Source organism: Plectrocnemia conspersa, unplaced genomic scaffold (assembly GCF_051122295.1).
Source record: "Plectrocnemia conspersa isolate PC_06_02 unplaced genomic scaffold, ASM5112229v1 ptg000006l, whole genome shotgun sequence".
In the NCBI taxonomy this organism is placed as follows: domain Eukaryota; kingdom Metazoa; phylum Arthropoda; class Insecta; order Trichoptera; family Polycentropodidae; genus Plectrocnemia; species Plectrocnemia conspersa.
Genome location: NW_028277170.1, coordinates 23,684,263 through 23,708,165, shown reverse-complemented (window position 1 = coordinate 23,708,165; position 23,903 = coordinate 23,684,263). Strand labels below are relative to the sequence as shown.

General features: G+C 32.2%; 1 protein-coding gene across 1 annotated transcript; it reads right to left on the bottom strand.

Annotated features, from left to right (window-relative positions):
- Window positions 1–29: 29 nt before the first annotated feature.
- On the bottom strand, window positions 30–22,053 carry Drat (Death resistor Adh domain containing target). Its single transcript, XM_088187728.1, has 5 exons — window positions 21,904–22,053; window positions 3,689–4,427; window positions 1,725–1,872; window positions 1,498–1,650; window positions 30–1,317 (listed from the first exon to the last, which is right to left on the bottom strand). Exons 2-5 carry the CDS (start codon window positions 4,417–4,419, stop codon window positions 1,201–1,203), a joined length of 1,149 nt encoding a protein of 382 aa, XP_088043854.1. The 5' UTR covers window positions 4,420–4,427; window positions 21,904–22,053; the 3' UTR covers window positions 30–1,200.
- Between the last annotated feature and the right edge of the window lie 1,850 nt (window positions 22,054–23,903).

Genomic DNA, 23,903 nt, shown 5'->3' with positions numbered 1-23,903 from the left:
TATGTTATAATGATAAATAAAAATACATATTTAATATTCAATAATATATTTTTCACATCTTTTACATCATAAACAACGCTAATTATATGTGCCGATTAAAAATAAAATAAAATAGAGATAATAAACGACGACACTGGTAAATAGTCTCTTTTAACTATTACAAAAGAAAAATATACATATCATAATAATATATACTAAAAATAATAGTCAAGTTTCGTCTGTGCCAACGAAGTCACTACCATGAATCGCCATTTAAACACAACGGAATAAAATACGTGCATCTGATCAACATTAAAAATTTAGTATAATAATTTTCTCAACAACGACAACGACAACAACAACCTTTTTACATTACATTGCTGATGAATCCATTTATTACTAATACACATATATTATTACTAAAGCCACAATTAGATTTTTTTGGTTGTTCGTATAATAATTTTAATAATTTTCTCCCCGCATTTCGCTCACTAAAATTAATTTGAGAGCGAAGAGTCTAATAATAATTATTACTAAAAAAAACAATTGTTAATTTTTGAGACACAAAGCTAACTTATAATACATACTAACTAAAAAAAACTTTAGCAAAATATTATCACAATATAAAACACGTTCATTTATTATCATAACATATATGCACAAATTAATCGATCGTCATTATTATAAACTGATCATCTAGAGGCGGCCAGAAGCATTTCAAAGCGTGCAGCCGTAGTTTTTGCAATACTTGATATGAGAACAAAAAGTAAACTGGGCGTAGTCAGGAAAATATAAAGTGGAAGTTTCAAACCAAGAATAAATTATATATAGGGCCGTCTCTGATTACATCGTTATTCTATGCGTTATTTCACTAAAAATAATAATTATAAATTATTCACGTCTCTTTTATAATACAATAATTATAAAATATATAATTCGGTAAAAAGCGATATGACTGAATTAATTCGGTTTATATTTATTTTATTGTTTGTATTAAAATTTTAAATGCACGTTTATGAGCAGTTCGTATCTGACATGATACACCCGTGCAAAAAAAAAAAAAAACATTCTGCAGTACTCTTATATATCTTAAAATATATACTATTAATAAGAGTTATTTTTCTGATTTAATCAAAAGTAAAGTTAAAACAGTAATTTTGTAAAAGTCGGGTCATGAATTTGTATATATTATAATATATGAATATGCATCTTTTAAACAATTCAGTCAATATCGTGGAAACGTAAAATTGCCCTTCCGTGTATCTCTGAAAGGCAAAGCTTTTGCACAACCTCCTGCGCCTCTTCGGCTGGGTATACCGAATGTGGCGGAGGTACAATCTGAAATTTATAAAATAAAATAAAATTAGACTAGATCACATTAACCTTTAAAATCATATAAAAAAACTTAATATATCCAAATAAACAATTAAAAAAGGCATAACATAATTTTAATAAAAGTACGAATCAGGCATGCAACAGTCAACGACAACTTTACATATTAAAAGTACTTTAACTGACCTCGTTACTAGCGACCATTCGGACCAGATCTTTCAGTTGTTCGATTGTGCCCTTTGGTACTTCGCGGATGCTCACGCCCATTTCTTCGGCCCTGTGAATGTACCTCGACATCAGTCGTTCGGCGACTTCCTCTGGCAAGAACACAACGCCTCCCTGAACATAAATCAAAACGCTCATTTAAATATATTGTCAGAGGAAAAAAAAACAAACATCGTCGACACAAATACCTTAGCCAAGCACCGCATGGAACGCAGCAAACTGCGCGACGTAGCACCGAAATCGAGCACCACGTCCACGGGACCATTGCACGCATCCTGAGTCCTCTCAATCAGCTGCTTCTCGAACAAATCCTCAGACCATTGAACTAGGTTCAATCTGAAATCGAAGAAAGAGACGACCACATTGTTAATCGACTATAGTTAACGAGTGGATTTTTTGACAACGTGCCAGTATCCAAAGAAATCTGGCACACTAACCAGTTAGCTAGCAAACATAGAAAATGCAGCAATTACAATCATTTCAATAAAACATATTACAGACTAATTCTTACTCTGTGCTGATTGTTTCTTTGCATATTGCTTATCTATTTTGCAGTTTAGTTTGTGCCTCGTGAATTTCTTTACCATTTGTACCTATTTTCCTCTAAAATTCATTTATTATTTTTTGGGAGCCAAAAGCAAATCACTAAATCCATGAGTTTTTAGAGCTATAAAACTTAACAAGATCCCCTTATATAATAAAATATATACATATATGAAAATAAGCTGATGAAAAGGCAATTCTTTAGTATCAGTAAGTAAAAAAAAAAAAATAGTATACATTGCGTGGATGCGTTCTAGAAATAAAAAGACCAAAATATAATTAATGAAGGGGTTTTTAACTATTTGAATATTAAATAAAATCGGATGAAGTATTCGAATACTTGAATATATTCCTAAATTTTTCTCGGTTTATACCGGTATTAATGTATTTAACAAACTAGTGAAAAAATCAAGTAATTGCTTGTAAAATATTATTTAATTAAAAATAATTATTTTAATTGAACATTAATTACTTTCATAATCGTTAAATTTTTTGAATTACATAAATGATTAAAGCTGCGCTTGAATTAATTCAGCAAAATTGATGGAACATATTATCGAATTTTCTGTATTTACAATAGCTAATAATGTTTGGAATGAATTTGATACATAATACATAAAAATCGGATCTGTATCGGCGTTTGTTTGCATATAAATTAATCGCAATCGAATTATTGAACTGATTGAAATAAAATCTTTGCTTCTTGAAACAACAAATACAATTTTTTTTGAAATAGGCGTTAAACGATAATAAACACTTGTTTCGTTCAACGAACGAATTCTGCAAATTTCGGTCATAGTTGACACGCCGATAAACATTATATTCACAAATGATTTTCGAAGTTTTTATTGTTGTTTTGTTGAAGAAGCGTCTCATTGTCTTGCATTTAAAAATAAAATAAAGGCGCATAAAGGACTATAGATTTTGGAGCGGCAATAGTGGCAATAGATAATTGATCCCAACTATCAATGATAAAGAGAAAACGCAGAATAATTGATTCATTATAAAATAAATCACTAATATTTTATCATTTCAAATAATAAAATATTGTAATGAAATAGATACCAAATGTTTGTAATTTTTGGAAAATATATTGCGATAACTATAATCTGAGAAAGAAATTCAGATTAGTATGCTGCATTGACATTAATTTGACATATGAACTTAAAAAATATATAATCACTTTTATACATTATTAAAATATTGTTTTTGTTAATTTCAAGACTAAAAAATTATGTATTGTTAACTTTTTCTATTTATGTATTTATTCCACGTTTCTGTGAAGATGTAAGCATTATTAATTTAAATAAATGCAGAAACTATGATACTTCTTAAAAGTAGTAAATTAACAATATGTATCCCTTCAAATTCACATTAGTTAAAATTGCTATAAATAAAATGTTTGATTTACAAAATTTGCATAAGATGTGTAAACATTTTTGCCATTTACCAAAAAAAAAGCATGTAATGTGTACATTAAAATTAGAATCGCAAAGTAGCAATCTTGTGCTATAAAGCAAACATGTAACGAGCAACGCAAGCTGAAGAATGAAGGTTAAATTAACTTCGTCAATTTGGTTCTTCAGTTACCGTTGAATTTTCTACTCACTTTGCGGACTCGTGCGCCAGAGCTAAGCCCTCGTCTTTGAGACAAGCGACAGTGATTTGCACCGCATCGTTGTACGGAAGTATTTTGAACTGATGAGACGCTATCCGAAGAGTCCACAGTGCCAGCCCTCCAGTACCGACGACTAAAATTTTGCAGTTAGGCTTGGGCTGGGGGCCTTCGAGAATCTTTTTAACACACTCGTGTGCGGCGACGACGGCGTTCATGGCCAACAGAGCGCCGGTGGGCAGCATAGCGGCGACACTCAACTTCAAGTTGTCGGGAATGGGAACTAAGTACTTCATGTCCGGCACGACGATGTAGTCGGCGTATCCGTGAGGGACTCCCTCATATGGATACAGGACGATTCTCTGTCCGACTTTGATTCCGCAGCCGTTGTTCTCGTCGACCATGTCTCCCAAGGTGTCGACGATGCCGGCCACTTCGTATCCGGGGAACAGTGCGCCGTCTTTCAAGCCGGCGTGGGCCGGTATGGAGTGGGAGCTTCCCTCGGTCATCTCGGAGAGGCTGCTCAATGAGGAAATGGATGACGTGCTGCACACCGACATGGAGCGACCGCGACTGCTCGCGCGGTAGCATGCTCCAGCGCACACGACGCGAATCCTGGCTCCCAGCGGAGGTACTTCGGGGACCGGGACATTGAACGTGAACACACTCTCCCTGATGGTCGGTCCCGGGGATTCGATTGACACTTGCCGACACAGCTTATTCATTTTGACTTCTGAAAGAAATAAAATAAAACCATGATATTGCGCATATTACATATATACAACGGTAAAAAATACACCTGTCAAATATTAGGTGACAAAAAAAATAATATCGATTAATAAAGATAACCAGTTTAAAGCCAGTGACATTTTAAATGAGCAATATATATAAAATAATTGTTCCATAAAACAAATTGTTTGTGTATTACTCTTGGTCAGAACAGTGCAATAAACCCTTTCCAAAGATTTACCTTACATTGCGAAAATTAGATCCTAAACTTATATTTTTTAAATCATCGTAATTTTTTAATTAGTTAACGTTTTAACGTAAAATTAAAAAAATAGTTTTTTAATGATCGTTTTTTATATTTACAATGGTAAAATCAGTAAAACTCAAACTGTGGATCGCGTGCTAATAAAATAAAAAATAAATTTATGTTTAGAATCACAAAATATACATATGTGTAAAAATAAAAACAATACAGATTATGACGAAATACTTTTACTTTGCTTCATAAAATAATTCGTATTTATTTAAATGCACACATAGCACCCGTAAATAGCTCCAGATCTAAACCTTATACACGTGCAGCGATCCAAAACCTTAAAAATAATTATTAAAATAAACACCCGGCAGCTAGCCGGCACCGCCAATGCCAATTGTGATGTAAATATTCCCGCGACAGTTCTTCATATGCCAAAAACTAAAATAAGCGTTTCGAAACGCTTAAGTTGATAATCTCGAAGAGGCGAGGGTGTTCCTGTTCTTTCCGAGCGCGCAGGGTAGCGAGCGGTAGATCCGCCTACAGTCTATCTATCGAATGTGTTTCGCGAAACGTCTATATTAATCTCGTTTGGATCTTCCTGTACCATATATAAATGGCGGGCGGTATAAACCGCTCGTAATGACACGGTTTAGCACAGTTGCAACACGTGATGACCTCTATCAGATGAGACCTGGCAGATGCAACGCGCGAGAGACTAAAATAAACAATGATTCCCCTGTGTCGTTTTTCCTGTCGCACGGTGAAAAGCCGTATATAGTAAGTAGAATGTAACGATAAAAAATGTCTAAGTCTCGCCGAAGAATGGCTAGTAAAATAGACAATTGCCTAATAGTAATCGAGGCCTTATAATAAACATATAAAAAATGTATAAAAAAATCAATAATACCATATCTGATATTGAAGACATCACAAATAGTGTAATAATGTGCAAAAACGCATCGCTACTGTTACTTATAATTAAAATCTAGACCAGATTTTATTTTTATATTGGTATTTCGGTATCAATAATTTAGTAACACGTTTTATTATAATATTTAAATAACGGGGGATGCAATTTCGAATTTAATAAGTGGAGTTGCTAATATTAAAGTTGCACATCAGTCGATTCTATCCTGCTCGATAAGATAAGCTTTGTGTTACGAAAAAATGCGATATTTATGCAAATACTGTGATGTCAGAACGATCAGAGACCATTTAAAATTATTTCATGGAGCTTGTGGATGAAATTTTAAAATAATTTTTATTTATTTAAGCTTATAAATACTACAATACACCTACTTGTTTATATTGAACTTATTAATGAATTATTTTCGACAACGTGTCAATTGCATCTAGGTTCTAAAAACGCCATTTTTAATAATATTCAAGACTGCAAAATATTTTTTAAATATACATAGATAATAATTTTAAATTAATTAAAAAGAGATTGCACTGAAATTTAATGATATATTTTCAATGATTTTTTAGCTCTCATATGCACACTTTGGTTAGCTACTATTATATTCTTTGTTCTGTGGTTTTCATACAATGTTTTACAGCGGTGATTTATTATTTTTTAGGTCATAAATGCGTAAATTTATTGAATAATTATAATACAATAAACAATTACTATGTAGTTTTGATATAAAATAACTTTTAAAATGCTTGTAATTTCAAAATTATTTGCGAAAGATTGGAAGCATTTAAAAAAAATACGCAGATTGAGTGTTAGTTCAACAGGAGTTGATGCTGATTTTTTAAAGAAAATCTTTTTCTCTGATGAGGCACATTTTCACTATGGGGCGAGGAAAATCTCCATGTGAGACCACTAGTGTGCATTGTGGTCAGGCGGCGTTATTAGGCCTTACTTTTTTGAAAACGATGATGGTCGAACTGTAACAGTCAATCGTGAGCTTTATTTATTATTTTTGAAGATATTGATGTGGATCAAATAGGACGGCGCAACTTGAAACGTTGGATTTTTTGCGAGAGAAATTCACGGGTCGCATTATTTCACGTCAATGCCGTTGGATTTTTTTGTTGGGGTTACACTATGTCGTGTCTACGCCGACAAACCCAAAACGTTTGAGCACCTAAAAACCAACATCCGACAATATCACCCGAAATGTACGAACAAGTCATCGAAAGGAAAATCATCAATTAATAAAAAAAACCGGAGATATCCTATTAAAAAAAAGTATGGAAACTGAAATGAAATATACAGTGTAGATAAATTAAATTAAGTTGCGCAAAAATCCGTATACAAGAAGTATATCGATCATAACAAAAAAATGCATTACCATGAAACACACACATGTATATAGACAACGCATTAGCAACATTGTAAGCATTTTTTTGTTCTATATGTTCATATGTTAAATATTATAACATTGAACTTTTAGCCTTTCGAGAACAGAACGATCTAGGTTAAGGCCGGACGGTCAAGGGCATTGCTACAGGAGAGCTTTTTTAGAGCTAGCTCTGCTTTAAAAAAAATATTTTATGTGAGAAAGTTACACATACGATATAATAACAAAATAATCCAATGGTTAAACGCCCTCTTGTGCACTGGAAAAGTGCGTTTTTGCGAACCAGACATTGCGCAAATGGCTTTAAATATACTAACTAATCGTCACGCCTGAAACATTGTGTATCTATTTTGGTTATAGCGCACTCTGGACTTTCTGTCTTTCTGCGACCGAGATACTATTTTTCGCGCTTTCATTGTAAACATTTAATTGGCTTGAGAGCAAAACAGACAAATAAAAAAAATCGGTTCGATGGCTTTTAGGCTATCACTGACACAAATTTCACGACATTTAAATATAGTTATTATGTCCGACGCGTTTACATATCATAAACACTTAAATTTACTACTATTTCGTACTTTGTATGATATAAAATAATCGAGCCAAGAATATAAATTATACCAAAACAGAAACAAATACTCGCAATGACACATCAAGATCTCGACAAAGTACATTCCTACAGAATCGTTTTCGACCACAGTTTTCGACGAAGCACGTTCCTACATAATGGACACACAAAGAACCAGGAAGAATACTTGTTTTGGTACGAAAATATATTATGCTTAAATTAATCTCATGTCATCAAGAAAACACAACGAGAGCAGGACAAGGACAAACGAAAGCTAACTCATTGCCACATTTATTAATTTAAATTAAACTAATGCGTCACGATTGTCAGACTTTAAAACAATCGTGACAAAAAATACGGCATCGAAAAACATTTGTGAATTTAATGTTTATCGACTGTATCTACTATGACCGAAATTCGCAGAATTCGTTTATTGAACGTAACAAGTGTTCTGCGTGTTAACAACGTATCCTAATTTACCGAAGTAATTAATGCTGTACTTTTTCAAGCTCTTAAGCAATTAATTGCATTGATGCTGCGGACTAGGGCATCATAAAGAGTGCACAAATTCTAGCATCTTTATAGATCTGCTATGAGCCTCTAAAATTTAATTGTGAATCACCTTGAATGAGCAAAAGCTCATCGCCATTGGAGAAGAGTGACTTTCTCCGACGAATCCAAATTTAATCTGTTTGGAGCAGATGGTAAACGACTGTGCGCTGTAGAAAAAGCGAAAGATTTCATCCCTTATGCAATAATCGATTCATCAAGCACTCACCCTATGTGAAGATCTGGGGGTGCATGACAACTTATGGTAAATTTCATCCAGGTCACCATGCATGCAAAAATATATAAATTGGTTGTATAAAACGACTTTATTCCAACCATTGAAGAACTTTCCCAACTTACTGCTGAGCCCATTTTGCAATACGATTCTGCACCATGCCTAGTGAGTTCAATTATTTTACATCCAAACTTTCACTAAATTAATCCTCTATCTATATATTACACACTTCAAAGAGTTAATGGGAAATACATCATTAACATGGCCAAGAAACAGCCCCGACCTGAACCCAATTGAAAATTTATAGGCAAACATAAAACAACAATTAAGAAAAAAACGATCAAAAATTTTGGCCGCGCTGAAAAAACATATCACAGAAGTGTGGGAAGAGATCGATTTTAAAATAATCGAAAATCTGTATTTATCGATGCCAGGCAGAATACAAGAATTTATTAAAAATAAAGGTGAAATTACGTCAAAATAATTTTGTTAAGCTGATATAAAAGTGTTTTATTTACAAGCTTCTAGTTTTTAAATGTACTCGATATTGCTTTCTTGAATAGAACAAAAAATGTCACGCGCACGTGTTGAGTTAGAGGCTCGCCATTATGCACTTGCTAGGACGACGAAAAAAATACATCTCTCCCGTATTACGGAAAACAATTATAATTATCTATTATAAATTAAAAAATAATCAAAATTCGTATATTATAAGAATATTGCATTGGCCACAGTTGTACATATACACGAGTGACTAATAGCGGTTTATCGTTTTTTTCTTACTATTTTAATATTTTTTTTATTTAACTGAAAGGCTAAATAGCAATAATGTGGTATTGCGTTGTATTCATCATAATAATGTACATGTCATGGTAACATTAGTTATTATTACAATCACTTTTCCTATTAATTGAAGATCTTAAAAATGATATTATATAATTTAGAATCATCATAAAGATATATAATACATAAAAGCGTTAATAAAGTTCAAGTTTACTCATCAACATGTTTAAAATACTGTTTTGAAAGCTCACTTTATCTTTAAAATATAAATCAATAGGTACAGTTTTTAGTATTTTTATGACTTTTAAATGCTATGCTTCAATTACATCAATATATAAATGACATTACACGATTGGCCGAGATTGATAGTGAAATTGAGACACGTGATTTCTTCTCTCAAATAAAAATAACGGCATATATGATGATAATGATAAATATGCATGCATACTTTTCATTTTTTAGGCAAAACACTCAAATTATTTCCAATTTCATTTATAGTCAACGACACGTTAAACGTATGTACGTCTACGTGACAACTTCAATATCGCAAATTATTTAATCAAAGCGTAATCTTCGCTGATAATAAAATTAACGATCAAAACATTCGAGAAAATAAAAACTAGTCACAATAGTGCGTATTAGGAACAGGTTTTTTATATTTCGATTATTTTTTATGGGTCGAAGAACTGCTTTTTATGCCAACATACGTTAAACAACACACCTGCACAATATCATGAGAATATTTGTCTAGTTAGATCATAGTCTAGTTGCATGCGTGTTTTAAACAACTCGTTTAAGGACTACTTATTATATTAAACATTAATGTAATAGAGCTGCGAACATTAAACTTACAAGTTCAAATCCCTAAACATATATTTGACCTCTGTGCAATCTTGAAAGTATGCAGACAAAGATATCTCAAAGGCGAGGGATGAACGAGTGAATCAAAAATTTTTATAAAATATAAAAAATTCGTTAAAAAGGTGTTATTATTACATTTTGACCAAGTCCTGTTAAATATCACAACAGCAATGTCCATGAAAAGCACTTGATCTATATACTTATGCAACTATAGTTATATTACAAGAACACACTGTGACTAAACAAAGATGAACGAGATCTTTGTGTACAAAGAAATGAACGATTTTCTGGAGCAGTGGTGCGCAAACTGTGGGTCACAAAATTCATAGAAAATATAATAATTGAATCAAGTACCAATTAAAAGTATATTATCAACATTTATATTCATTTTTGTGACGGCAATATGGGCGAACAGGAGACAGCTCCAATAGCCACAAAATGGAGTGCCAAGCGACGCGACACTTATCGCGTACTCTCTGTGACTCATCGCGTGATGTGATATTGCGATTTCCGATACAAATTAATTCGTATAATTATTTTTTTTATATTACATTACACAAACATAAATAAAACAATTGTTTAATACAATTATGTTATATTGAGACCTGTATCAAGTCAGAAGTATAAGTGCAAATCCCACAAAAAACTGTATAACTATGGATCGCGACAAAGTTTAAACAAAATGGGGGGTCGGAAATGAAAAAAGTTCACTTACCGCTGCACTGGAGAACCGGTTATCGAAATCTGCGTTGCTTAACTCACGAGATGGTCGTTAAATATTTTATTTAAATTAACAATCGCTCCTCTAATAATAATTATTTATCCATCTAGCAACCGATCGATGGTTCTAGTACAACGACAACCAGTGTAATTCATACTCACAAATTACATCCAAGTATATTGTCGATTAGATTAGGTCGGCTGACTTTTACATGAATAATTTATTATCGCTTATGTTCATTAGGCGCCCTCAGATCAGACATATAATTTCTATTTTTATTGTTTCTTTACTTATATGTAGAAATAGAAAGCAAATGATAATATTAGTGTTTTATACATTTTACACCATTTTCTATTTTAGTTTTATTAATGTAAAGTATATTCAAACCGAATTTTGATCAATAGGAGAGCGCAAAAAACAATTATCACTTCTCAGAAGGCAAAAATTCACGTCAAAAGCAATAAAATCGTGTCGGCGCCATCGCAGTGGGAACGCTCGTTACTGAGCGTTCCCACTGCGACGGCGCCGACACGATTTTATTGCTTTTGACGTGAATTTTTGACTTCTGAGAAGTGATAATTGTTTTTTGTGCTCTTCTATTGGTCAAAATTCGGTTTTGATATGCTTCATTCGATTTTCACTTATTGTAAGCCGTAATATTGTTATAAAAAGTATTAATATGTATGCTAGAAAGCCTAGCGTTTCCACTGCAACAGATTTTATTGCTTTTGACGTGGATTCTAAACATGAATTTGACCAGAAAATGCATGTCATTTAATATATCTTAATAAAAGCAAAATATTATAAAATGACTACTGAATGGCTAACTTTTTCCCCCCCACCCTGAAAAATCGGAATAATTTTTTAAAAGTATTTGTGACTTTTTTTTATTAGGTACGCGCCAACGCACATGACGATCAGAAACTCGGATGAATTATCTAAAAAAGGCGGTGTCTATATAAACACAAAATATCTGTATTAAATAACTTATTCTGCGGTTACAACTTAATACTTCAAAATTAAAAATATAATACGTATACATTTAGAAAAATATAATAGGTATATTTAAAATATTTATTATTCAATTTCAAAAGAACAAATAAGACTATTTTATTAGCACAAATTTCTTTGCAATTATTCCTATACAATATTTGCGTTAATACAGTCAGTTCTAGAGCTATCAATTTCATCAAGAGATGGTTTGGGTTTACGTCCATACTATATAAGTGCATTTTTACTTAAATCTAGTAAAGTAATCTACTTGTGAATTTTATCCCTAATGACATGATGTGACTTCATAATAAACTCGAAGAAAAATTGACGAGACAAAGGTTTAGATAGCTTGTAAAAATATTTCCAATAAAAGTCCAGAAGTGATCGTTATGCAACGCTGTTATCGAAGGCGCAATACACAATACCCATGACCCTCGTAGTTTAAAGTTAAAATGAAAGAGCGTTTTAAAACTTGCCGAACGATATAATGCACAATGATTTTTTGCTTTGTTTTCAAAATAAAAAAAGGTTACTGATAATGATTCTTAACGTAATAAATATGTCATTTGAGATAAGACGAACTTTAAATTGTTGATAATGCAAACAAAGTACCATACCTATTATCTAAAAATAGCCTATGCTTTAATTTGGGTTTCTTGACACCGTCAGTGTGGTTGGTAATTGCGCGTCGAAAATTATTCGTGAATATATAATATCAATATAGCGAGATAAACAATATCGAGCGGTAAACAAACTAGCCGGTTAGTCAACAAACAAATCCTTGGGCGGCACGTATGCAGTATTACGTGAGCGACCGCACATACGAATTTTTACGTTTTAAACTATTGTTCGATTGTGAATGGCAATAAATAGATGATTGAAAAGCAGTTGTGGGATTACCAGTAGCATAACGTAATAGTTTTAATTCGAACCGTCCACCTTGTGTAAACTGGAACGAAAAGATAAATTATATTTACGTTTACTTCTTTGTCTGGCATCTGAAATAATGAGTCACATTCCTGCATTTTTTTCAACATCCGTATTAAAATTAACTAGCGGCGAACATTGTATTTCTTTGTGTCGCACTCACGCTTACCAAAAACGACAACACCGACACCAACGCTGCCGAGATTCTTTGTATTCTGTGTACTGAGCGAATAAACAATTATAAAAATCGTCATGGCTAAAATGGTCGAAATATATTGGAGCCGATATCCATTAAAGATTGAACGATATAACAGTTTCATAGTACTTGCATAAACACCGTTAACAAAGCCATAAGGGTCGGTGCCAAATACAAAGGATACATACAGCTGTGGCAAATTGAAAGTTTACATGGCGGTTCTTATACGTATTTTGATTATTTTATCAACTTTGATGCATTTTTACACGTTTTTAAATTTATAATAGATAATTTTAATTATTAACTTTGTTCAAAAAATGTTGGTATAGTAAAATTACAAATGTATAATTGCGTCAATTCTGGGAAAGGTGTATATTTTTCATTGTCCAAGTAAGTGCATAATGGCGAGCCTCCAACTCAACACGTGCGCGCGACCTTTTTTTTGGATCTATTTTGATGATCGACACTTATTTAGATCTCTCCATGATTTTGTATTTACATAACAGAGGCTAACGTGCAACTGAGGCGGCTTCACAAGTTAAACGATCTTGTAAATTATTACCACAGATGCACTTGATCATAAAAACATATAATAAAACAAGTTTTAATGAAAGAATACATTTTAATAATAGAATTAATTCAATAAAGCTGTATATATCCACCGAAGTGGTACCACCGTCTAACGATATATTTATTAGACAATTATGCTCTTATCGCCCCTAATTGTTGACATTGGCCAGACGGTCTATCTCCCTATTCAGTCAAATCTTGACACAGAACTGCCACTGCACTTCAGACAAAATCGCACGTGGGGATCGCAATACCGGTAATACAGGTATTGGGGCTAATATCCATATATGTATTACAAAATAAAATACCGGTAATGTTGAAAAAGAAGCAAAGCAGAGAATAAAACGATGCTCATTGTAGGGGATTAACCTAAATAGTTTTATCGGGGTAGGGTATCAACGTAGAATAATATTCCTATTGGTGACAGAGGGTCCACCATACGTATGCGAAAAATTCCACTGTACGATATTTCCATATATGTATGTCAATTAATTAATTTTAAAAAAGACTGATAAATGTAAATTAATTAAAAATAATATTGACTGTTTTTCTCTCAGTAATACTGGTATTATTGCACCAAGCGAAACAACGATAAAGCGACAGAGACGGCTATTAGAAGCTGGAGAAATAAAATTAAAAAAAAACAGTGGCGAAAACAACTGTATGGTAACCACAGAACAAAGAGTGTAATAGTTATGCAAAGTGTGCATAGTAGAGCGGCGAGGTGCAGAGAGTATATTATATAGTTACCATGAGACTACGCAATCGTAGCGACTCAATAGTCGCTTTACTATTAGTACTATTACTTTACAATTCATTTTTAATGAACGTAAAATTATTATCTTTTTATATCATATTTAAAAAAGTTATCAAATTTTATTACAGTTGTAAACATAATTAAGAACAATTTATTTTTAGTGAGTGTTCTCTGGTCTTGAACAGAGGTTGCAAGTACGTTCGCCAATTTCAGATTGCAGATCATACACGACAATAACAGTAAAACTTTTTTGAAAATTATCGAACAAGCGCTTCTTAACAAACTTCGGACTCGCAGCTATAATCGCGACCTTGACAATTCACAATAAAAACCAGCCAGCGCTCGTCACCGTTGTCAAAAAATTCATTCATTTAAAACGTGATCCAACTTCACTTAACAAAATATTTTAAAAAACAGCACTCAAATTTAATTCGCTTTTTTTGTTCACTCAGTTAAATTGAATTGTTATTTCTACAGAACAAATGAACAACTTTAAGCATTTGACACTTTGAGCACGCGTGATTATTGACAGCTGTCTGATTTACAGTGTTGCTAACATAGGAAACTCGAATTGGATCATCTTGTGTGAATACTATGCATTAGTATGTATGTCTATGATTTTTTTGCGTATGCAAAACGCACCAATAAGTTTCAAAACGATCGGCTTGTTGGCCATGTTCCAGAAATCTCAACGGCGACGATGTGAACGACCGCGATATTAGACGAAATCGTCACAAAGGGACCCGCGAAGAGGTCCAAATGCGCGGTCATAATCCCGAGTTTTGGCACCGCACCGAGTAATGATCATTGAAGACTTCGTTGCGTTCGGGAATACTTCCTCTGATCGATCGAGGTCAATGTGATATGCGTCTCTATTTGAAAAATAATGCTTTAGGTTTAGCCAAAATTTACATTAACAAAAAAAAAACGATCTATTCACAGAGGAAGAAATATTTGGCATGTTAAATAATATGTATATATTATTAACTGGCAACCTAATTTCCTATTCTTATACACCTATGTATTAAATTCTGTGCGAATGTTACCACAACGATCAATTGAATAGGTCAATTGATTTTTGTTTGATATGTAGAGTACTGTTCGATGATTATTGGGTACATGAAAATTCCGAACTTATATTATGTATATTATATTAAGTGTAAGTAGCATTCATTCAAAACACTTTAACTCACACAGTTGTCTGGTCCATTTTGTCAATTATACAAGATATGTTTTATAAACAAGTTGAAATATATCATAGGTGTTCTGCTTTTCATCAAAAAAAAGCTGCTTCACTTTCAAGGGCACGAATTTGTCTTTAATTCTTTAATTGATTATAAGTTATATTCATACTTGTTCTGCAGATGCCATGTTTGCTTAAAATATGTACATATGAATATACATTAAAGAATATGTGAACCATAAGTATGGATTTTGAATATCTAAGGCGGTCTTATAACTTTTATACTGCACAAACATTTTCAAAAAAGAGGACATTTTAGGGTTGTTGAGTAACATTATATTTTAATTAAAAAAGGAGGACTTGTCCTCCTTTTGGATACCATGTGGTAACCTTAGTACAAAGATAAAGAAGCGACTGAGCGGAAGGCGAAAAATATACCTGGAAAATATATGTATTTATGTATTTTTTACCTATTTTTTTTAAAATATTTATTACCTATTTTTTTTAAATATAAATTTTTTTTTTATGTCATATACATAATTTCAAGACTGGTTTGATAACTGTTTCATTCCAGAAGTAAAGAAGAACTGTGATGAAAACGACATAGTCTTTAAAATTTTATTGATTCTTGACAATGCTCCAGGCCATCCTCCACATCCAAATATAAAAGTGGTTTATTTACCTCCAAACACCACCAGCATTCTACAGCCGATGGATCAAGGGGGTATTGCTAACTTCAAAGCCCATTATTTAAGAATCACTTTTGCCCATGCAATTGCAGGAACAGACATTGAGAGAATTTTGGAAAAATTACAACATCTTTCATGCAATAAACAATATCTCAAAAGGATGGTCCAAAGTAACGACGAATTGTATGAACGGCATATGGAACAAACTCTTAAAAAGATATAATGACAATATGTATTTTAATAAAGAAGGGGAAATAGATGAGATAGCAAATATTATTGTAAAATGTGCTCAACAACTTAATCTGGAAGTTGATACTGAAGATGTAATTCATCTTTTGGAAAATGATGTTGAGGAACTCACAAACCAAGATTTGATTGAGATTGAGGAACAACGAGTTGCAGAAAAAAATGTAATGGAGCTAAAAGAATTAGATGAACTCGAAGAACCAAAAGACATGGCTGCAGCTTTTAGCCAAATCAATGATGCTATTAAGAAATTTGAAAATATGGACAAAGACATCGATAGATCTTCGAGGGTACACGGCCTTATTCAGCAAGCACTAGCGTGTTATTATGAAATTTATAGAGAAAAGAAACAACAAACTGTACAAACAAACCTGGACGTTTTTTTAAGAAAAACAAGCACTATCACTGCTCTCGCTGAAAAATCTCAAGAATTAACAATGGATATCAGTAGCACAGATGATAAAATTACTCTAGATCAATTCTTATAAATAAATTATTTATGTAGATATTTGCTAAAAAGTATTTAGTTAACAACTTGAAGTCAGCAATAAAAGTGGTTTTTGTATTTTGCATGTATGCATTGTTTTTAATTATTTTTTGTATGATTTTCGACTTACGACCTTTTCGAGTTACGACCAAGGTGGTGGAACGGAACCCCGTCGTAACTCGAGAACTGACTGTAGTCTCAAAAGCTTAAAAATGATTTCGTTTGTATTAGTATGTTTTAAATGACTGATTCGTCGCGAGACAAACTATCAAAAACTTCCATATCATTTAAACCAGGGGTTGGCGAACCACGGCTCGTGAGCTAATATATAATTTTATATTTTCAAAACATGAAGAATAATAAATGAAAAAAAATATCATTAGATTTTTTAACGAATTAAAATTAAAAATACAAGGAAAAACTGCTCATATATGAAAATTATTTACTTTTTTGTAGCTCAGTTAAATTTTGCTTCTTGGCCCGCTAATTCTAAAATATTTACCTATATCTTATGATACCTAACGTTTCATATTAAATAATCAAAAGTATAGATACAGCTTTTTTTGCTTACAATAAGAAGCTTTCAAGTTCACGGTCTCGGGGGCGTACTACTAATGGTGTTCCATAAATATGTTGCGATTTCATTCGACCCACATTGCGTCATATGGGAATTTATATTAAAAATAGCAATCTTAATTTTAGAGTTTCAGCCGCATGGATATGATTTAGTTATTTAATAAAACAGCTGTTGATAGCTGAGGAAACATGAACGCACTTGCTGCATTATAACGTATATGAAACTACTTCGCTTAAACGAGGGGTTCTAATTGTGTGGTGTGTGAATCTACTCAAGTTCATTTGAAATTTGAGTCAACTTAAAAACCAAAGTTTATAAAAAATGGAAAGAGCTTTACGTATTTATGTAACGTTTTATTGTAAAACGCGCCAAATTCATGTAGAAGATAAAGGAAATTACCATGCCCTTTAAATTTAAATTAAATAAATTACTAATCAATACAAATAAATTTGCGAGATTCACCAGTGATGTTTGAATTGCTAGGGGGAGAACTATGTGGGGCAACGATTGAAAACTATCGCTCGAGTGGCGCAATAATATTAAAAGGCCATTTACAAAAAATAATCTGAACCGAATGATATTTTATTATCAATAAATCACAATATTTTACTAAAAATAATCTGGATGTTAAATGCTAAACTATTGACTATTGATTAAAACTATAATGCATATTTTTTAACTTGCGAATGATGAGCTATACTCGACATTAGATTTAGACAACTGCGACTATACACTATATTGAATTCATAAATAGCATCGAAGTATAAGCGATACGTATGGATGTTTCTGATTAAAACTAAAGCATAATCTAAAACAGCTTTTAGAGCAATTTCAAAGTTCTGGCAGCGATCCTAATCTTCATCCGGATGATAATGGTCATGTGTAAAAATGATCTTTCTACATAAAAAAAATATACATAGAGCTCGTAAAGTAAGAAAAATTGTCACACTGCCTCTATTTTGCCGAGCTGAAAATAGTTTTAACTCAGGCGAGATAGTTAACCTAGAAAGACAGATATACGCACATCTCAACAAACAAACTATCATGCTGTTGCATCAACAGACGATACAGACAATGGCCTCGCCATTTAATTTTATGATACAGCAGTATTTCATTGTTGTTTATCAAAACAAACATTTAGGGCGTTTTCTTCTTCTGTCGATGACTAAAACCTTTTATCACAAAAAAACGCACAGTATTAAATGTTTATCATAATATCGATCTTTAGTATTGTGAGGGTTCCAACCACCTACACAATTCATTTAGGGGTCATTCTAACAACCGTTTCGAACAAATGAAAAGAAATATCAACTCAATTCGAGTGTAAGGGCTAGCATTCATATCCATCCCGATACGTTAATCACGTGGGAGTCACCACTTTCACATATCATTATTTTTACATATATACAAGAAATAACTTTCCACTGATATATATCAGCTTAAATAATCACGATAATGTAGGTTTAAATAATTAACTAAGCAATTAATTTAATTAATAATATTTTATATCATGGGTAAACATTAAACGCGCGCCCAAGGACAGAGTGAAATCAATCTTAAATCTACTCCGTATCTACTAAAATACAAACCCACAAACTTATCTAATCTTGGATTGTGCCTACGATTTGTGCGATTTTATCGCGTATTGCGAACTGATACGTAATTGCCTGTCAAATTATAATTATGAAACCATTGAACTTATTAAAATATATCAAATTATGTATCTTGGTATTAAATCAACTAAATTATTATAATAGCTGCTAATTTTATAAACAAATTAGGCGTTTCAAAATACTATATTATTCAGAAATATATCGTAGAGAAAGTAGTATAAGACGCATGATATGGTAACGAATAGTTTTACTTCATTTGCGTTACTGTGACAAGTATTGTTTTCTCAATCGGAAATTATAAGATAGACATAGGTGTACGTGTACCACGTATTGACAAGGCAACGGGCGTTTGCTGACACAAAATAATATGGAGTTTGTACGTTTTATGTTTGAATAGAAACAAATACTTGCAGTGACACATCGATATATTGACAATGTACATTCCCACATATGTCTACTTATAGACAGGAAGAGAAACAGGAAGCATACTAAAGTTAGGAATTTGTACTTAATAATATGCCATCTAAAAAACACGTTTCTAGGACATCAATGAATCTACGTCTATGTAAGTATAATTATTCCTGTCTGAGAGATAGGAATAAGTGATTATTATATAAATATAATTCCGATTGATCATCACAGATAATGGTTTTCCTAGATTTTCCTAATCTCAAAGATGAAAATTACAAAAAATAAGAATAGTTACGGCATAAGAAAACGAGTACGGCCAGGGGAATATTGTACGGAGGTGTGCATTTGTATAATAATATTACTACGATAAAAATGTAGCGGGTTACCGCAACGAATTAAAGAAACATGTTTGTGCATTAAAAAATAAATTATAATATTAAGTATTTTTTATATTCTGTTTATGTTTATTTTATATTCTATGTGATTAGCTATATTATCTAAATAAAATAAATAAATATTATTTATCCGTGGTATTAGAAACATGTAGAAAACCCTAATGATGATCAATCGGATTACAATTACATAATTATCACTAATTCCTGAATCCATATGGGATTCGAAGCGATGTATTTCGGGTATTAGTCACCAACTATCGTATTGATGGCGTGGTTTTATTTGTATAATACTTATTAGGTAATAAAAAAAGTACCTCATATTATTATTTATTTAATTATTAATAATGCATTATACAAATATAATTGAACATCTGTAGATAGGGACAGGCCATCCGTACCTATCTACCACGGTTGTGTGGCATTATTATTAAATATTAGTGAACTTTTAACTATGCTAAATATTTAGTATTTGGTAATAATTACAAGATAAGTATTTTTATGTTATCATTATTTTTTAATAGTTCCATTGTTTCATCGATACAATCTACGATGTGTTTATTTAATCATTATATCATAATAAATCAAATTGTATAATATCAATTGTTGCTAATAACAAAATCAGGATAAAAATATTAGCACACGTTTACCTTGTGTGTTTTTTTCTTAATAAGGTCATGCGTATCAGATATTTTCATATAAAGCGCGTCTTTTCTAGAATTTAATTATCAAGTATTAAAAAATCATCAAATTAAACCGCTATTTTCCTTAATGAAAAAAATGTATTTTGAAACGAAAACAATAATATCTTATTGCGCGGCCAAATATCTAATGACCACTTTTTAAAAACTCCTAAAAAAATTCGCGATTTTTGTCAGAAATGGAATATTAAACTTTTTAAAGTTAACACCCACCTTTATCTCTTAATATTGAAATCTTAGACCTTGGCCAATGCGTGAAATAACTTTCATTATCAATGTAGCTTCCATATGTCAGACTATGACAAAAGCAATTGCTTATTAAAAATGATTTGGTATAAATTAAATGATTTTCTATTTAACAAAACATCATTTCTGAATGAAGCTTTAAAAATCTGTTCATCGATCTAGTTTAATAGTGTAGTAATATAAGATAAATCAAGAATCTGCTGTCAGTTATAAAACATACCAATTTAAGATAAATATACCACATACCTCAGCAAGCAAAAATGAATCTACAGTATAAAAATATTTGAAAATACTAATTTCTATATAAAATATTTGGAGAGAAAAAATTAAGGATATAGAAATTCAACTAATTACATTCCTGACTGTGTACCTGCTTTTGTTCTCACTCATCTGGCCGGGGCGGGGCGCGGTCATTTGGTAAATTGACATATTTATGCATTCCTTTAATTATAACATATTTCGCCGATATTAAAATATATAGTGTAAAAATTAGTTGAAAAATCAGGGGCCGATAAATCGGCCCAGTGAGATTAAAAGAGTCGCCAGCACATATTTATATATATGAACAAGCTTTTTATCTAATAAACATTTACTTTAATCTATTTATAAAGCTTTCCAAATCACATTTTTTTAATACACATCAATAACATCATCGCAAAAACTGTTTTAGCGATCTTAGCGATGAGGAGCATCTAAAACTACTTAATAAAATAAGATTTGTAATCAAAACTTTTTTTGTAATGTGAACTGTGTATGGAAAGCCTTATGACGCACGATTGTTAATACATAACAGCAAAAAGTGTGCTCTTATGATCAAAAAAATAAATGAAGAATATTCACGTTTTGTTCCCGTAAAAACGTAGTAGCGTAAGTCGAAATACGTTATTCCCGTGCGGCAAGGACATCGAAGGTTATCAGAGTCACGCATGCCAAACAATACAATGTTGCGAATTTATGATTTTTTGGTCGCTTAGTAAATTTTTCTGATTAGGGCAATCGAATTTGGCCATAATACTAATTTCGCGACATATTGTTTTAAAAAAAAACATTCTATGGACAATTGTTTTTGGTCATAACAACACTTTTGTGTCACATTAACATAATTTGAAAGAAGAAAAATATTTTTTAATTCAATAACAAACATTTAACGATAATTAAACGAACGCTTTTTGACAGAAGTTTCGATTATTATTGCTAGATTTCTACTCACTTTTGGTGGCGAAGCCTTTTTTCGAAGATCTTGCGTGGAAATGCGGAGATTTGCAAAGAGTAAAGTACGATTTTGTGTTATGAAAACAATGATAGGTTCGTATATGGTAGCAACGCACACAACAACCCAGCTCAACGACTGGCTCGCGATAGCGGTGCGACGGAAGCTCGTAGAGCACGTAGTGGCTACACAGCCCAACTGCGCATGCGTTGATCATTCCCAACAAGATACTCGAGCCCCGAATTAAATCGAAAAACTGTCAGTACGCATGCGCCAATTTTAAATTTGTTGATGTTGCCGACGATTTTTAAGCTTTTGGCCCAAACTAAATATGTGACCATTATCATATTTCTGGACTATCATAATAAAAGTAGTTTACTATAAATATATATTAAAACACTTTAGCCGCAATTAATTATATTTTTTATTGTCTTAAAATCAATATCGTTTTTTGTAGAGAGCATAGTGACATCTCCCGTATCTCTCCATTACAAAATGTTACGCATTTTATATTTTGCTTGGCAGCTATTTCACTTCGATTTAATTTTTGTTTGCTAACTTCTTTCGGCAATCCTTTCTGATCAATTCTAATTGGCCCAGATAAATGTATGTCTTTATGAAATAGATTAACTGATGAAAATATCAAAATGGCCTTTATGAAATAGATTAACTGATGAAAATATCAAAAAATACAAACCTTATTTAACTTGAATATGTTAGAATCGATCCTATTGGTTCGTATCTACACAAGAGTTATCAATCTTATTGAATAGTTGGTTGAGGGGGGTTCTTAGAAAAATCCAATTATATTGTCTGAAATGTCTTCTTTATTAATGTACAATACATGTTTATAGAATCTTAGAAACAAGCAAAAACACATTTATCTTAATTTCGTTGTTTTAGAAAATTTTATTTTCAAAATGTAGTTCAGCTTTCGCCATTCATCCGATGTTTGGGGAATAAACACGCGCACGGTGATAAGCTCACTTTTAATTTTAAAACGTATTTATGTAGCCGCTTTCGTACCCGTTAGGGCCAAATGCAGAGAAGATGTTCATAACCATTGGTTTCTGAGCGTAGAGTCGATATTCTTAACAAGTACCCAAATTTATTCTAAAAAATATTTAATCATTTTTTTATACATTTTATTTATTTAGGCGGCTCCATAAATTATGTCAAAGGTTTTTCGTAATATTTTTACCCACCTCCCTCCTATGTCACAAGATGTCATTGAGCCAGACTCCTGTTTGTTTCATACTGTCACTCCCCCTAAAACGGTGGCACAATTTATGAAAGCTGCCTTATATACGATTATAAATTACATATTTTTAGTAAGTTCATTGCAGAGAGTTATTCGTGTGATGCTTATTGTTATAACCAAAGCTCACTCATCAGTCATAGCAGTGATGTACTTGCTGTTTTGAATTCCATTATTGATTTTTTAAATGTTTTAATAAGAGCATGGTCTGGAATATATGGTTGGTTCTTTATAACATCCCAACCATTTGTCGTATCCGTCTCATTTCGTTGCGCGTTTTCGTGATTTATCATTTTGAAGAATAATGTTTAATTTTATAATTGCTACAATCACTTTTAGCTGTGAGTGTTAAGTTGTTTTATATTAGCTCATTGGCTATGATACTATTTATATTACACCAAGTATAAAGCAATATTATTTTGGTAAGTTTCAGTTATAGAAGTGTCTAATTGCATCTATCCGTTCTGATTTTTTTCATTGCAAATTGTGTACTATTTTTTTGTTGCGCTCTAACATTGTAATACGACCTATCAAATTTGCAGCCACTGATGATCGATTGACTCTCACATTCAATGTGGCCCCGTGCTGTTTTACCCATCAACGTCAATTATTTCACCCGGTCGGAAATTTCCATTAGCTGAAATTATCCTGTAATTGCTAGTATCGCGGCAAAATGAACTACGACAATTTCTTCAGATCAATTTATAGTTTCAATTGAACAAAAATCAATGCACCCAGACAA

Excerpts from the sequence above, each read along its gene's own strand:
- Drat (XM_088187728.1), bottom strand. The coding sequence starts at position 4,419 with ATGAATAAGCTGTGTCGGCAAGTGTCAATCGAATCCCCGGGACCGACC. Across the intron at positions 1,873-3,688 it reads CTGGCGCACGAGTCCGCAAA|ATTGAACCTAGTTCAATGGT; the intron begins GTGAGTAGAAAA and ends CTTCGATTTCAG. Across the intron at positions 1,651-1,724 it reads CCATGCGGTGCTTGGCTAAG|GGAGGCGTTGTGTTCTTGCC; the intron begins GTATTTGTGTCG and ends ATTTATGTTCAG.